Below are 17,838 nucleotides of genomic sequence, written 5' to 3'. Positions count from 1 at the left end.
CATATCCCATCATTCATTGCACTGATTACACACTGCACTGATTGCACTGATTGCACACAGCTGTTTCATATCACTCACTCACTATATAACACCCACTCAAACAACCATTCTCCGCTGAGTATTGTTTAGCCTGTACCTCGTTCCGAGTCTCTGTGTTTCCTTGTTTTGCCTTGCCTTGCCTGTTCTCTCGGTTTCTGATCTTTGCCTGTTTTCCTGGATTTTTCCCTCTCGTCTCGCCCCTGTGATTCTGTCTGCCGATCAGTGACCTACGCTGGCCCTAGGACTATTCTTGTGTTTTGCCAGCCATATACCTGTTTGCCATTGATCGACCCTGCCTGTGTTTGACCACTTCTCTTGTTAAATAAAGCTTGCACATGGATCCGCACGCCTCTTGTCTCATCAGCCCCGTTACACTCATATTAAGGACATTTATATATTTTTAATGTAAAACAAGACAAAAATACTGATTAAAATAAAGTAGATTTTTTTGGGCATTGAATATATCCTCTATCTTACCATACTGATATTACAATGCGCTAAACATCAACATAAAGTGCAAATGAATTTAAGTACTGTGAGCATAACACCCACAATTCTGAAGGATGAGTCAAGACTGAAGGCTACAGCTTGACTTTGACTCCCGAGTCGGTTTGACAGTATTCATGCGGTGTGAAAGGCCTTGAATTTGATCGCTGTGTAATACTGGGAGCGGTGAGCTGTTGCAGCCGAAACTGGAAGGCAGGGATAAGCTGGTGATACATAACTTATGTGCTTCCTGACGGGAAAGCTGTGTGTACTGACATGGACAACATTTCCCAAATCCATCATAAGCCTGAGTAGATTGTAGAGACCTTTATGTGCTCTACAATTTACATAAAATTACGATGCTTTTGGTCTGCTCATTCGCCACTGATTATGACATTCATATTGAACATCAACTATGAAAACTATGATAAGGCACTTGAATGATATTTCCCTATCAACCCCAACGGTTCAACGAAAGGGTTGTTTTGGTCATAAACACTACATCCAATTACAGAAAACTGGATTGTTTTCACTTCATAAAGGGTTCGGTATTGTTTTTTCTCTCTCTCTCTTGTTTGCCTCATAATATTCGACAATATAAAATAGCGAGTTGTAAAAATATAAGTTCTCTGGAGGATAATAAAAGTGTCGTTTCTGTACATGTTCTCTTTTGTCACTCTTTTAACATTTATCTACACATTTCATACATTTGTACAGCAGATAGGCAAGCATGGCTTATACATCCTCAGAGAGGCTTGTTCACTGAAAAGTGTCGGATTGTTCCGGAAAGGAAATATTCATTTTTATTTTTTTTAATGTATTTTCAGCTTTGACTCACTGCTGAAATGCTTCTCAAATAGCCCACTGTGACAAGTTCACCGGGTTGCGATGATGCAAGAGGTGCATCATCCACACCGTCATGCATTACATTCAGACTCATTACCGTAACTGCAGGATTACTTGAGCGACGGGTTGGGGTGCGATGAAGGGCAGTCCGTTTCCTCAACAGTGCCATGGTTGAGCTGGAGGCGTTCGCACAGCAAACTGGGAGGTCTGGCTTTGATTTAGAGGGTGTGGGACAAATCATTATTGCTTATTGCTTACAAAGAGTGCAGATCTACAGCGGCAGGAACGTCCGCACCCCGTCTGAAGCGGTGGGCATCTGCCACCCAGGTTTAGGGAAGCTGTATATCCACTGCCTGTGACAGCTCTTAGATACTCTTTTTGTCTTTCATTCATTCATTTTAGGGCAGAGGTGTGATCGGCAGGCAGGTAATGGGCAGGTCATCATTGGGTGAAGAGGTCAGAAGGTCAGGGGTTAGTGGCTGAGTGGGTTAGAGAGACAAACGAACAGAAAAAAGGGAGGGAAACAAGGAAAGGAGGAAAGAAACAAAAGATAGAGGAGATTAGTTTCAGCTAGTGAAAGCAGGATGACAATTTGAAAAGTATTTCGAAACCGATCACAAGTAGGCTCGTTGATTCAGGCGAGTCTCCCCACAGCACAAGACACAAAACAGTTCAATTGGGTGATATAGTGAGAAAAGGCAGGGAAATACTTTACGCAAGTTAGTCCAGTGCTTGATATTAAGAGATTCTAAACATTAACGTCATGATTTTCTGTAAAGCTGGGTAACACTTTATTTTGATAGTCCACTTAATACCCGGTTCAGACTACACGATTTTAGCCCGATTTTGCCACGATTTGCTTGCCGTAGGGTGTCGTGGGGATCGTGTAGTGTGTCATAGTGGACGACAACCGATTCCGCGTCTGTGATGCTTCACGACATCACGACAGAAAATGTTCCGTCATCCACGACGAGTTCTGTCACATTGGTGACGTTGACCAATAGCAGCACAGAAGCTCTTTCATACACAGGTTTGAAACATGGCAAAACGAAAGAGAGACGATGGTGCTGCTAGGTGGAATTATGAGATGGAGGAAAGGTTCGTGGAGCTGTGGCAACAGTACTCCTGCCTGTATGATGTGTCATCGAGGGACTACCACGACAAAGAAAGAAAAATGCTGGCGAACTATAGCAGAAATGCTTCAGCAATGTTTACACTCTTGTTTTCAATTGGGTGATATAGTGAGAAAAGGCAGGGAAATACTTTACGCAAGTTAGTCCAGTGCTTGATATTAAGAGATTCTAAACATTAACGTCATGATTTTCTGTAAAGCTGGGTAACACTTTATTTTGATAGTCCACTTAATACCCGGTTCAGACTACACGATTTTAGCCCGATTTTGCCACGATTTGCTTGCCGTAGGGTGTCGTGGGGATCGTGTAGTGTGTCATAGTGGACGACAACCGATTCCGCGTCTGTGATGCTTCACGACATCACGACAGAAAATGTTCCGTCATCCACGACGAGTTCTGTCACATTGGTGACGTTGACCAATAGCAGCACAGAAGCTCTTTCATACACAGGTTTGAAACATGGCAAAACGAAAGAGAGACGATGGTGCTGCTAGGTGGAATTATGAGATGGAGGAAAGGTTCGTGGAGCTGTGGCAACAGTACTCCTGCCTGTATGATGTGTCATCGAGGGACTACCACGACAAAGAAAGAAAAATGCTGGCGAACTATAGCAGAAACGCTTCAGCAATGTTTACACTCTTGTTTTTGGAAGTCAGTCGCTAGTTCCGCCTTCTCGATGACATCACGCGTGCCGGCGATGAATGGTCGGGAAGCAACGTGTAGTCTGACATGTTTCTTGTCCACGATACGATAAGATTTTAGGAGTCAAATTTGTGAAATCTGACACAGTGACTATCGTGACCGACAAAAATATTGTGTAGTCTGAACCCGGCATTAGACATTCAACTACCTATAAATAACTTTGCAACTACATGCTGCACACGGCGTTCTACTGACTATAAGTAACTTTGCAAGTACGGCAACTTATTCTACTAATCTTAACCTAACAGTCTACAAATGCTCTAATGAGAGTTAGTTAACATGTAGTTGCAAAGTTACTCACAGTTAGTAGAATGTATAAAGTGGACTATCGAAGTAAAGTGTAACCTAAAGCTGCTTTGAAACAATGTGAATTGTGAAAAGCGCTATACAAATAAATTTGGCCTAACTTGTTTTTTGAGGGCGGGACTTATGTTTGTTTGACCAACTGAAAACAGGGGGAGTGTTCATGAAGCCTTTTTGAAAACAATCATATGTGACCCTGGACCACAAAACCAGTCATAAGGGTCAATTTTTTGAAATCGAGATTTATACATCAACTGAAAGCTGAATAAATACACTTTCCATTGATGTATGGTTTGGTAGAATAGGAATATTTGGCCGAGATACTACTATTTGAAAATCTGGAGTCTGAGGGTGCAAAAAAAAAAATCTAAATATTGAGAAAATTGCCTTTAAAGCTATCCAAATGAAGTTCTTAGCAATGCATATTACTAATCAAAAATTAAGTTTTAATATATTTACAGTAGGAAATTTACAAAATATCTTCATCTTTACTTAATATCCTAATGGTTTTTGGCATAAAAGAAAAGTCAATAATTTTGACCCATACAATGTATTTCTGTCAGGACCACTATCGTCAAAGTTGATTGACAATTAGCATACAGTTTGGATTGGCGGTATGGTTCTGTTCTGGGCAAGGACTCCCTGTGCCTCCATGCAGCCTAGCATGGATGAGAGCAGGGAGAGCAGCAATAACCCCCCAGGGTAAACAGAACAGAACTAACAAATGTATCGCAGATATTGTTAAGTTCAATCATTTTATATACACATTTTAGAATTAGTCTGATTCAAAGAGAATCAGAAGGCTGAATCCTGACTGACAGAGGAGGAGCTGGGGATGGAGGAGGGTAATTAGCTATTGAGCAATGCGAAAACTGCTGATAATACTGAGGGACCTTATATATGAATGCTTAGATAGGTGTCGTATTCCCATAGGTAGATGGGGATCAGCTGAGAGTCAGCTGATGCGAGCTTAACTAACCTGACCTGCCAGAATTAATGCTACGTTTGATTTTTGGCTATTGCTACAAATATACCCCAGTGACTTAAGACTGGTTTTGTGCTCCAGGGTCACATTTCTGCAATTAGTTTTCGTGGCGCTAGTAAAAAAAAAATAACTTCAGCTTTAACTAATGTGCTCAGTAAGATTCTCTTCAAACTGTTGTTTTATCGTGACAGTCGTAGACTCGAAAAGGAAAACTAGCCATAGAGGAACATTTCGTAAAAAAGCTTTTGGTTCACGTATTTGCATAGAGGATGTTTCAAGCATAAATAATAACTCTTGCTGTGGGTTGACTGAATGTGAGAGCCGTGGAAGGACTGTTGATCTTCATCTTTGTAATATAGTAAAATCATGAGGTAAAAGCATGATTTTACACACAGCATGAGGATCAGCCTGTCCTGAGAGGTCACATATTAAAAAGGAAGAAATCAAGCGAGAAAACACAAAGGAATACAACTGTGACAAATGTGTCTAATGGTTAGTAGCAGTCAAGTGAATGGACAGACTGAAGGTCCGGTCACACTAGGCTTTAAGCATGACAGGATATGATGTCATGCTCTGCTCTAGATTCCGTTAAAGAATTCAAATGGAATTCAAACAGATTCAGTTCAATTCAAACGTTGGGTTCGGATCTGGACTGCATAATCGAATTAGTGATCTCTGCTTTATGATCTTTGCAAATTCCAACACAATATGCTGCAGCAAGCAGATGCTGACGGTCGCAGGTGTGTGAATGGGAGCGAGTCTAGTGTGACCGGCCATGAGAGAGACAGCTGCTAATGAAATGAGAGGAGAGATCTGAGGACAGTCAGTGAAGGTCACAGCGTTACCTGACTGCTATTAAGCACTAGAGCTCTTAAGAGGTTCCAGCATTAAGCCGCCAGTTATGATGGAGATGGAAGATCAATGCTTTTCTTAGTAAATTGAGACGTTGAGAAATTTAGTCAGAAATAATTTAGGGCCAGAACAACTGCTGGTGGGTTTTTTACTCAAAACAATTTTTTATTGCCTTTTGAAATTCTTTTTTGTTCTATTTACAACAACATAAAAATCTTGGCCTTAATGATACAAAGCAACACTACAAGGCATTTTCTAGCATAAAAGCCATGGAAATTCAAGCTGTGGGACTTTTAGCCATTACCCTCAGCATTGCAGACTACTGACAAATCACAGGACACATAATATAAAATGCTTTTGCATATAAACATTGAAAAAGTCCTGTCATTCATATATAAAGCTCTAACATGTATCCAAAAATATAGGCAATTTTCTAACATGGTGCTATAAAGCTGCTATGATGCATATTTTTCTTTCCTACAAATAGCCCTCTATAATACCATTGCTATCTCTTCCAAAATACAAGTAAAATTTGACAATTCAAATACATTCCTGCTTTATATATTTTTAGATATATATTTTTATATATATTTTAAAAGCCACAAGTAAATACTATTTTCTTTTCGACAACAAAAAATAAAAAGAAGCTTACAGTAAAACATAAAAAATGTATCAAGTGGAGTTTTTTTTTCTTCTTAAATGCATTTATACTCTTGCCGCGATCACATCCACAGAGTGGCGCTGACGTTATCGTCCACTCGGCAGTGGTCAACCGTAAGACTCGACAGATTCGTTTCAGTTTCATGGTCTGAGGTTTGATGTAGGTTTCACTTTTTCAACATGCCCACTCATGAAGAGCAGAGGAGATGAAGGTTTCTGACATATTCAGTGCAAAATAAAAGGCTTGTGCCACATAGAATCTCTTTATCAAATGAGGCAAATATTGACAGATGGAAATAATAATAATAATAATAAAATAAGTAAACAGCTGAAATAAAAAAGTGATTTGTGTGGTCCAGTATAAATGCACAGACTGGTAATCTGGAAGCTCTGTGCAAATGGGTTCTCAAAAGTAGATTTTCTTCAAAAAAGCAGTAGTTCCGTTATATAAAACCATAGCACAAAAAGGATATTAAAGACAAAAAATTAAAAGAGAGGAAGCAATCTCAGTATCTGATTTGCTTGATATCTGTGGTCATTCTGACAGCTTAAGCAAACATCTGTAACAGTAACCACACACACACACACACACACACACACACACACGCACACACAATGTCTAACCTGCACCAACTGAATTTTTATGCAATTAGATGCATGCGAACAGGGAAATATTAGAGTCTGTGGCAATACTGAGATAAAGACTTGCTTTGTCAAATCATTACCCATCTTAAACTTAAAGTAATCATTTTAAACATGTGGTGGGGTCAAAATTAAAATCTAATTCATAATCTCATTTAAACCTGGAAATCATTTTGGTTTAAGATGCTCTTCTGCTCATTTTTATATCACACTTGAGAACATTAGGTTTTACACAGACTTGTGGAATTCAATGAGCTTGAGCACTGCTGACAAACCAAATATTAAGACATTATTACATTTATGTTAATTTGTCAAAACAGCTTATATATACTCTATATTCAAATTGTTACTCTGAATACATACGTTTTTTTTTATTATTGAATAAAAATAGCATTTTCGCTAGTGGTCTCAGACTTTCCCATTCATCAGACAAATAATTTTTCTCATAGAATTATATGAGAATATTTAAAATGGTCAAATTAATCAGGCTGTACCTGTTTAAAAGTTTCAAATATGTATTACACTTGTTGCTAGTGACACCGATTTAGTGAAGATCATCTTTCCTTTCTTTAAAGTCGAAGTGTGTAATTTCTACACCACTAGTGTCTCAACAGAATTGCATTTTTATACTGTCCCATTACTAATATTATGTCATTGATCAAGTCAATGTTGCTGTGCTCAAACAAACCAGTCAATGTTTTGTAGGAGTCCACATTTTTGGCTCTATCCCAGTGTTTACACATTTCAAGGGAATGAACCTACAGATGGCTTACTAATAACTGTGACTGCATATATTTTAACATTGACAAAATCACACACTTCAGCTTTAAAGATCTCCTAATGGCATTTTTCTGTTTTGAAAAGCCTTTAACCTAATGATAGTGAACGTGGATTTTAACGTGCATTATGACTATGATTTGTATCTGTATATCCACATTAGGCTACATGTAGTTATAAACAGTCATTTTAACTCATTTGGAAGGGACACATTCATGATGTGATCTCCGTCTATTCAAATGGCTCCAAAATGTTTCAAGAGTCAATATATAAAAACCCTATTTAGTGTTTGCATAACTAGAGAAAGCTAGAAATGTTGAGCGTAATGGGGTGAATAAAGCCCATGCTCACATGAATAGCTCCATTATTTGTCATCAACATCATGCTGAAATTATAAGGTCATCAGAATAATGGAATGAAGTCAACCACTCCACCTGTGCAGGAAAGACCTTGTGTGTGTGTGTGTGTGAACCAAAGGGTTTAAAACAAACACACCTTATTAAACAGCACAGTGTACTGAATTCAAGCTGTGGATGGCACGTCTTTTAGCATGCTCAAACTGCACATGCTTCACAACAGATCAGGACCAACAGTGAGTTGCTACTGGTAATGAATAGAAGCACATGAACTAAACTAACCTCTGTCTGCGGTCACTATCCTTTGGTAAGGATGGACGCGCATTTCGTGCCTTCGAACTTTAGTTGTCACCGCACCTGCTTGGATTGCAATAACATCACCAGAAAACAGATCAGTCAAACCTCACAGTCTCCATCAGATAAATCAAATCAGACAGCTTTCGTAAAACGCCCGAATGTGTTTGACAAATGCAAATCATTTAAATTATACAAGTTAAGGCACAAATAATACTCCCCCCCCTCCCCCCCCATATGTAAATATCTCATGTGTTTGTACAAAATTCAAACATGGTTTCATTCATCCTCAGTGGATCCGTGGGTTTTTGCGTAGCTTGCACACAGTATGACAGACAGGAGTGCACACTCTCAACGGGAAGCTTTACTAGTCACGTAATCTTGCGCTGGAGCGACAGTGTCTTTAAATATAATACTGATAAAGTCACTCTCTGAGAGAGAACAACATTTAGGCACATCTGCTGGAGTACAAAAAAAGGAAAATAGAAATGCACACAATTAATTAAGTGATTAGTAAAGCAGGACACTCGGGTTTTTTTCTCCTTCCATTCCACATCGAAGCATAGCAGTCAGAGGCACAGTCCAGGGGAAATACGTGGGAGTATGGAGGCATATGTATGGCATTACAAGTACAGCCTCTGTGGGCTCTGGGAATAGCCAATGTAAACGAACAGGAGTGTGTCTGACTGACTGCTAGGCCAGATTCATGCTTCTGAACAAACACCACTCAAAAGCAACAAGGCAGCTGTGAAACGAAAGCATGTGAATGTTAACACTCAGATCAGATGAGGGGCTCAGTGAGGATCCTGGGAAACACATTTAGCCTTTCGTGGGGAAAGCCACACCTAAAGAATAAAGGAAGGGAACGGGGGAAATTAGTGGCAGGACTGGCGGTCCTTGGGGAAACAACACACACCACAGTCAGACGGAGCACGTTTTAGGACAGTTCGTGACAATGGGGACAATCTCACTAAAACGAGATCATAAACTATTTTATAAACTTTAAAAAAAAAATTGTCAGTATGATTTTTCAAAGTTTTTGATAGAAGTTGCCTATGCTCGCTATATTTATTTGATCCCAAAAAAAATAAAAACTGTAATATTGTAAAATATTACTTTTAAATATTGTAAGTTATTCTTAATTTTCAGCATCATTACTCTAGTCTTCAGTGTCACATGATCCTTCAGAAATCATTCTAATATGCTGATTTGCTGCTTATTATTATTATTAATGTTGAAAACAGTTGCGCTGCTTAATTTGTTCATTTTCAGGATTCTTTGATGAATAGCGAACAGCATTTATTTGAAATAGAAATCTTTTGTAACATTATAAATGTCTTTGCTGTCACTTTTGATCCAATTTAATGCATCCCATTGCTGAATAAAAATGAACACTTTCTTTAAAAAAAATCTTATTGACCCCAAACTTTAGAATGGTAGTGTATGTCTAGATCATATTTCGAATAAAAAATATAATATAATAAAATACAGCTTTTTGTATTAAGATATTTTGCAAAGTGACATGAAACAATTTAGCATCATTTCCCATATTGTCATTACATCTGGGTGTTTTCATTTTTAATTTCTCTTTTTTAATAATTCTCATCATTTTAATTCTAAATGCATTTACTAGAGCTGTAATACTGCAGTGCAACGAATACTGTAGAGTTGAAATACTATTATAATAGCTTATTTATTTTCATAACAGTAGTGAGAAAGATATTTTTACATCTGTAGGGCTTCAGTAAATATGACTGAATTCAAATGCTTTATGCACTTCATATCAACACTTTGGGTTGCATGTATAGGAATTGTCATATGGATGTACAGCTAATCAAATCTGTAATAGTTTATAATCTGTTATTAAAGGAAATACCCAATGTAGTAACTCACTTTATTTATTTATTTTTTTCACACTATTTCATTGTCAAAGGCTATTTTTGCTGCAATTCAACTAATGCATGCGGTTTGAAAAAGGTCTTACAGAGATAAGAGTATATTGGGAAAATGTGCTGCTACAATGTTACAATGCAGAATATCTTAATTTTCTTTATGCCAAACATGTTTCTTGTATTTTCTTTCAATTTTGGGGTAAACTATGACCTGAACATGTTATTAAAAGGCTTTGATAACTCTATAGAACTCTAAGCCAATATTCTCACAGTTTGATATTTTTTTCACACTATTTCATTGTCAAAGGCTATTTTTGCTGCAATTCAACTAATGCATGCGGTTTGAAAAAGGTCTTACAGAGATAAGAGTATATTGGGAAAATGTGCTGCTACAATGTTACAATGCAGAATATCTTAATTTTCTTTATGCCAAACATGTTTCTTGTATTTTCTTTCAATTTTGGGGTAAACTATGACCTGAACATGTTATGAAAAAGGCTTTGATAACTCTATAGAACTCTAAGCCAATATTCTCACAGTTTGATTATATATATATTGTGACTATGTCATTTTAGATTTTAAGCCAAACTGCCCCACCATAGTGCATTCAACTGCCCTAAAACTGCTCGATGAACAGCCTGGCTTTCAACAGATGCCTCATCTCAAATAGTTGCCCTCCCAATTTAAGCAGCCCCCATTTGAGCCCCACTGTCCCCTCACCATCCTCATGTTGCCCCTCCTGATGCCCCTCACCCTGATGCGGCCCACTCAGACTGAGGGATGGGGGTCATCCAGAAAGGCTTGTGCAGCAGTTTGGGGCTCAGTGCTTTGTCTCCCTCATCATTGTACACATAAAAAAACTAAAACATCACATTACAGATCAAAACAAAAGTACAAAACCAAAAAATAACAGAAAAACAAAAACCATCATTTAAAGAAACAGACTGAATGAAAGAGGCCGGGGAGTCCAGCCAGTCCGATAAGAGGGAGGTGGGGCAGGGGGCGTGTCTGCGGTGTGAGGGAGGGGCTTGTCGGAGGGGGTGGGGGAGAGAGGGGGCAGTTTAAAAGGGAGGCCGACCGGTTGGCTCTCCGCGCTGGACTGTGATGGGAATGTGACAGGTCTGAAAGCCCAGGTAGAGGGGCAGCTCTTCGGCCTTTGAGGATGCTGTATAGGTCACACAAGAGAGAAGACAGGGTGAAAACCTCCTCTCAGCACTCCCACCCCCCAAAACATCCTATCTCTTATGGGACGTTCACACATACAGCCGTTATATCACTGGAGGTTGCCAGTGGCTCTGCTTTACTACTGTTTTAATGGTTCTGCCTTAATTAACCAAATGAGAAAAAATTATGTGCACGGTTATTATGATTATTATGGTAATCAGCACTAAAAGCCAGTTTGTCAGTCTTTGCAAGAATAGGCATACAATCAGACAACACCAAAGCCTGTCACTTTCTTCTTAGAACTTTCTTAATTTATAATCTAAAAAAGGTTTTGTGAATCCGGCCCCAGATTGCTCATAAAAAGTCTGGCACACAAAAATTTCAAATGTAGTTAAAATGTAAACGTAATATTATAAACTGGTTAGTTCTTAATAGTTCTGGTGAGGTGTCCATAGCTTTTGAAAAGTTAATTACAAATGCAATTTACTGGCTGTAAAAATAAGTTGTCATTATAATTTGACAAGGTTTTCTTGCACACTAAAAAGTTTTTAAATATAAATTTGAGCAGTGCATAATACATCATGAATGTTGATAAATGATGAACGATTATGAATAAATAAATCAAACTTACTAAAAACTGACTAAATTTATATTCTGACAAACATTTTGATTATTTTTTATAAAGTCTTATACTGAAATGCCGGAAAGTAGTTTTGTAAACACATACACATTTTTTATTGTATTTAATTGTATTTTTAAAAAAGAAATACTACATGAATTAAACCAGATAGTGAAGGAAAAACAGTCCACTATCCTTTAGTAATGTTTATCCCGGGAGAAATCTAATAATGTAAAAATAAGTTGTCATTATAATTTGACAAGGTTTTCTTGCACACTAAAAAGTTTTTAAATATAAATTTGAGCAGTGCATAATACATCATGAATGTTGATAAATGATGAACGATTATGAATAAATAAATCAAACTTACTAAAAACTGACTAAATTTATATTCTGACAAACATTTTGATTATTTTTTATAAAGTCTTATACTGAAATGCCGGAAAGTAGTTTTGTAAACACATACACATTTTTTATTGTATTTAATTGTATTTTTAAAAAAGAAATACTACATAAATTAAACCAGATAGTGAAGGAAAAACAGTCCACTATCCTTTAGTAATGTTTATCCCGGGAGAAATCTAATAAAGTTAATATCAAATACATTTGAAGTTATTTTTTTTTGGTTTCCATACCTGCATTTATGTTATTTCATAGTTTTGATGACTTACTGTTGTTTAAAAATATGGAAAAATATTAACAAACAAAAAGATGTGTCCAAACCCTAGTAAAAAGTAATATATACATTTATTTCATACTAAGTACTAAATACTTTCATACTAAGTATAGTTCAAATCTATAAACATATTTACTGATATATCACTCAAGATTTACTGATATAAAACTAATTCAACTTGTTTGGAGTAATACTTGTGCACAATGCATATTTCTTATTATAAAGCCTAAAATGTGTTTTAATGTCACTATTGATGAGGATTGTATGATCTTTGAATAATATCAGTCTTTAAATGCAAGATATTTAAAGTGTACCTAAGGTATACTTGCAATAGTTCCACTTTAGCACAATCAAATATACTTAAGTATTTCTTTAGTTGGACTTCAGCACTACTTCCACACAATTAAAATGCATTAAGTACAAAATTAGTTGTTCTAATTTAGCAGACTTTAAGTATACCAGTTTAGTAAACCAAAAGTACAATTGCAGGGTATTTTTATTAAGTACATAATTATGTAAATGTATTTGTAGTATACTTAGCATGAAATAAATGTATTTCAAATACATTTTAGTATATGTATTATTCACTAGGGAATTGATAACATTTATGTCTCCAGTTTGTGCCTTGTATGACGAGATGAACTTTTCTCAACTTTGCTGGATCGCTGGACACGCCCACACTAGTTGCTGTCAATCACGGCGCTGGAAATCACCAACTGTCACTATAAATATATGACTTCTAGATGTTGCAAACCACTGTATGTGTGAACATGCTGTAGTGACCTTCCCTTCACCCCAGAAACATCCACCCACAGACAAGGCTGGTATAGTCCTATAAGGACTGTGCCGTGAACCATCTTGCTCGAGACGAGCTCAATAAACATGCTTATTGGACAGTAGCTAAACCCTACTTCATCTGCTCTAATTGGACACGCTGCTCTTGGCATTGGGATGGGCTATTTGTTGCCGCTCAACTTAACACCGTGCCTTTGGGAGAAGCTAGTGTTAAACTGGCAGAATGCTGTTGGTTACATGATATTCATAATCGGCTTTTCTCAAGTGCTTTAATGAAGCCATACAGCTTGTGTGGAGTGGAGAGGACAGGGCTTTTGAGAGCGAGCGCTCTCATTATTCAAACAAAGCCAGTCGAGCACTTAAAAGCCAAATCATTTATGCAAACATTTCTTAAAAGGATTTTTTCTTTTTTGTGATGAGGGAGTACTTTTTATGACGCTAAATGGATTAAGTGGAAAAGACTTGATATATTGTTGTTTGCTCTTTTATATTATTGCCTATTACTTGCTTCTGTGACAGCAGAGGCTGGTGATGCTGGTGGCCCTAATGGGGGAAACCATAGGCTTTTTGTTGGTATAGGAGAGCAGGTGTTGTATGTTGGGGGCTTTTTAAGAGGAATGGCATAGGGTAGGGGTGGACAGTATGACCCAAATCATTCATTACAGCATGAGACATTTTATAGAATGGTAAAGTAATATATCATAATATACAGTACTAATTAAACTATCTTGTTGATATTTCCTCTTTTTATATGGCATGCAAACAAAAAGACCAGGGGCTGGATTCACATATTATTGGGGATAAAATTTGTCTTAACTGCTATTTCTCCTTATTTTTTAACTTAAGAATATCTTATCTAAGAATAAGGTAAGAATATTTAGTATTTCCAAAAACATTTCTAAAGAATGTTCTTACCTTTTTTAGACTGTTTTTTTTCACCCAGAAATGAAAATTTGCTGAAAATTTACTGACTCTCAGACCATCCAAGATGAGTTTATTTCTTCATCAGAATCAGATTTAGTGAATTGCAGCATTACATCACTTTCTCACCAATGGACCCTCTGCAGTGAATGGGTGCCATCAGAATGAGAGTCCAAACAGCTGATAAAAACATCACAGTAATCCACAAGTAATCCACAGCTCTCCAGTCCATCAATTAACATCTTGTGAAGTGAAAAGCTGAGTGTCTGTAAGAAATCCAAAATTAAGGTGTTTTAACTTTAACCCATCACTTCTGTCCAAAATACGAAATTTGCATATTTCTCTCCAGCTTCAGAGGAGATTACGTTTTCACTGGAGAAAGTAATATTATGGATAGAGGACTCGCTGGAAGAACTCTGTTTTAACTTTAACCCATCACTTCTGTCCAAAATACGAAATTTGCATATTTCTCTCCAGCTTCAGAGGAGATGACGTTTTCACTGGAGAAAGTAAAATTATGGATAGAGGACTCTTATTTTAGCTGGAAGAACTGGTTTGAAAACATCTTAATTATCAATTTGTTTCTAACAAACACACATAGTTTTTCACTTCACAAGATTTTAATTGATGGACCAGAGTCATGTGGATTATTTGTGGATTATTGTGACAATTTTATCAGCTGTTTGGACTCTCATTCTGACGGCACCCATTCACTGCAGAACATCCATTGGTGAGCAAGTGATGTAATGCTACATTTCTCCAAATCTGTTCCGATGAATAATCAAACTCATCTACAACTTGGATGGCCTGAGGGTGTGTAAAGTTTCAGCTAATTTTCTTTTTTGGTGAACTATTTTTTTAAGAATTTGAAACCCTCAAATGTAAGATGTTTAATGAGAGTGCAAGAAAGAATGAATGCAACTGACCACTCCATCTTAAGACAGGATATTTAGAAAACATGACACCAAGTGCTTAACGGCAGTCAAACCAGGGTTCGGAATCACGATGCCGGCTCAACATCATCATGTCTGTCAGCCATCGGTGATGGACGATGGCATCGTCTATTGGCACAACCCTACTTCTGACCCCAAAGTCTGACCATGCATGAGTTTCGTTGAGATGTTGAGATGAGTTGAGATAAGTTGAGATGTTGATCGGCAACCCTAAACAATCAAACTTGCTTCAAATAGTGCAACTTCAGTTTAAAGTTTTGTATTTTTATCCCATATTTCCTCATAGCATAGTAAGGTAAATCAGATTTATTTACAAAATGTCACATGGTATAAATCATCATACCGCCCAACCCTAGTGTACAGCCATGTAAAGCATGGGAGTCCACGGCCCATGCCGAAGAGGGATCTGGGGGTTCTGTGTAGTGAGACAAGTGTAGCTATGCTTACCTAAAACCCCGCTGGAGTCGATTGGATACTCCAGAATGGAGGTGGCGGGGGCCAGTGTGTAGGGGTATTCGTAGGGCGTCGCGTAAATCAGGCCCGACTCCGGACCGGGTTGCACTAGGGTGGCAGCTGCTGGGTGGGCCGAGCCGTTGGGCATGACAGTCTGGATCTGGCGGATGAGGGGCATGAGGGTGGGCCCTGCGGGCGTGGGCGTGCGCAAGGCGTTGGGAGGCAGGACAGGTGCTGGGCCGGTGATGATCCGTGGCGCCTGGGCGCTCGCTGCAAGAGAGAATGCAAGGGCGGCTGTGGTGAGAGGAAAAATGCGAGGGTAAGGGTGGATGAAGACGGGTGGGGTAGGGACAAAAAAAGACAAAAACATTTAGTACCATGCACAGGCAAACACTGGACACAGAGCATGACTATTTAGCTATTGCTATTTAGCTATTCATTAGTAAACAAGGTAGGGGAGGGGCCAGCACGTTCAAACATACAGCTTAGTAACAATATCACACTCCTGCAGTTCTATAGCGCTTCAGTATTATTTACTGAAGCAGCAAAGCGAAGAGGAGGATGTCACAACATCCGATAAATTAAGAAAACATTGTTTTCACAGATAGCAGGGCATGTTCTCAATTTTTTCAGCTCATTAGCTGCTCTTTGGACGTATGTACTAATTCTATCTCACAAAACTGAGACACTTGTCAGAACATTTATTAGGGTTACTTGAGAGAGGATTACTGAGAGCTGCGTTACAAAGGCATCAAACAATACCATCTCTGTTTGCTTGAGAGGAGGTGGCGGCTTACGTGATTTGATATTGGCGTCTCTGTAGGTGCCGTTAAGAATGGCCAGTTCCATCAGTTGCATCTTCTTCAGACTGTCCTCGCCTTCAGCCTGATGGTATAAAGAAACACATAAGGACATCAAAACAGATGCACACAAACAAAACACACTACTGTTAGTCAGAGAGATTTTTAAATGATTTAAAAGAACCTTTAATTTGATCATACAGAAAAATACAGGAAAAATGGTAATATTGAAACATTATTATAACTTAAAATAGCTTGTTATGAAAGCCAGTATTAAAAAAAAGTAAAAAAGGTAATTGTGACTTTATCTCACAATTCAGAGTTTGTATCTCACAGTTCTGGATTTTTTTTCTCACAATTTTGAGTTTATATCTAAAAAAAAAACAGATTTTTTTCTTGAAATTCTGAGTTTATATCTCACAGTTTTCGGGATTTTATCTCACAATTCTAAGTTTATATCTCACAATTCAGATTTTTTTCTTTAAATTCTGGCTTTATATCTCAAAGTTCTGGGGTTTGTTTCTCACAATTCAGTTTTTTTAAATAACTATAAACTTAGAATTGTGGGATATAAACTCAATTTTAAGCACAATTTTAAGCAGAAAAGTCATAACTGCAAGATATAAACTCGCAATTGCAAGAAAAAAAGGTCATAATTGTGAGAATTTCACATTTATTTTTTTATTTATTTATATAAACATTTCGCAATTACCTTTTTAAAATCTCTCTCTCTCTTAATATTATCAATGCTGAAAACAGTTGTGCTGCTCAATGTGTTATTATAACTTAAAATAGCTTGTTATGAAAGCCAGTATTAAAAAAAAAGTAAAAAAGGTAATTGTGACTTTATCTCACAATTCAGAGTTTGTATCTCACAGTTCTGGATTTTTTTTTTCTCACAATTTTGAGTTTATATCTAAAAAAAAAAAACAGATTTTTTTTCTTGAAATTCTGAGTTTATATCTCTCAGTTTTCGGGATTTTATCTCACAATTCTAAGTTTATATCTCACAATTCAGATTTTTTTCTTTAAATTCTGGCTTTATATCTCAAAGTTCTGGGGTTTGTTTCTCACAATTCAGTTTTTTTAAATAACTATAAACTTAGAATTGTGGGATAAACTCAATTTTAAGCACAATTTTAAGCAGAAAAGTCATAACTGCAAGATATAAACTCGCAATTGCAAGAAAAAAAGGTCATAATTGTGAGAATTTCACATTTATTTTTTTATTTATATAAACATTTCGCAATTACCTTTTTAAAATCTCTCTCTCTCTTAATATTATCAATGCTGAAAACAGTTGTGCTGCTCAATGTGTTTTTTTTCTGTATTCTTCTGTTTTTTTATTAATTTAATGTATCTTTGTTGAATTAAAGTCTTTCTTTCTTTAAAAAAAAATTATACTGACTGTATGAGTGTGTGTGTGTGCTCAGGTCAGGCAGTGTAATATGCTTTTAAAGTCCGCTTGCATAAAGAGAAATCACTCCAGA

At 37.2% G+C, this 17,838-nt stretch overlaps 1 protein-coding gene across 5 annotated transcripts in view; it reads right to left on the bottom strand.

Moving 5' to 3' along the window:
• Positions 1 to 454: 454 nt before the first annotated feature.
• The window catches only part of LOC107559772 (protein quaking-like), a 106,082-nt gene continuing 88,698 nt past the window's right edge, over positions 455 to 17,838 (bottom strand). Inside the window, exons 5-9 of one of the 5 annotated variants that reach the window (XM_016243723.1) lie at positions 16,346 to 16,433; positions 15,543 to 15,842; positions 11,046 to 11,132; positions 8,064 to 8,141; positions 455 to 1,850 (exon numbers count right to left, since the gene is read on the bottom strand). In XM_016243723.1, the coding sequence (XP_016099209.1) occupies positions 1,837 to 1,850; positions 8,064 to 8,141; positions 11,046 to 11,132; positions 15,543 to 15,842; positions 16,346 to 16,433 (567 nt within the window). In that variant the 3' untranslated portion in view covers positions 455 to 1,836. Of the gene's footprint in view, positions 1,851 to 8,063; positions 8,142 to 10,720; positions 11,133 to 15,068; positions 15,306 to 15,542; positions 15,843 to 16,345; positions 16,434 to 17,838 lie in introns of those variants that run through there. The other 4 variants (XM_016243725.1, XR_001605658.1, XM_016243722.1 and 1 more) reach the window with 4 other exon arrangements.

Source organism: Sinocyclocheilus grahami, unplaced genomic scaffold (genome assembly GCF_001515645.1).
Source record: "Sinocyclocheilus grahami isolate Dianchi unplaced genomic scaffold, SAMN03320097.WGS_v1.1 scaffold698.1, whole genome shotgun sequence".
In the NCBI taxonomy this organism is placed as follows: Eukaryota; Metazoa; Chordata; class Actinopteri; order Cypriniformes; family Cyprinidae; genus Sinocyclocheilus; species Sinocyclocheilus grahami.
Note: the sequence above shows the minus strand (reverse complement) of the source record. Positions and strands in the feature narration are given on the sequence as shown.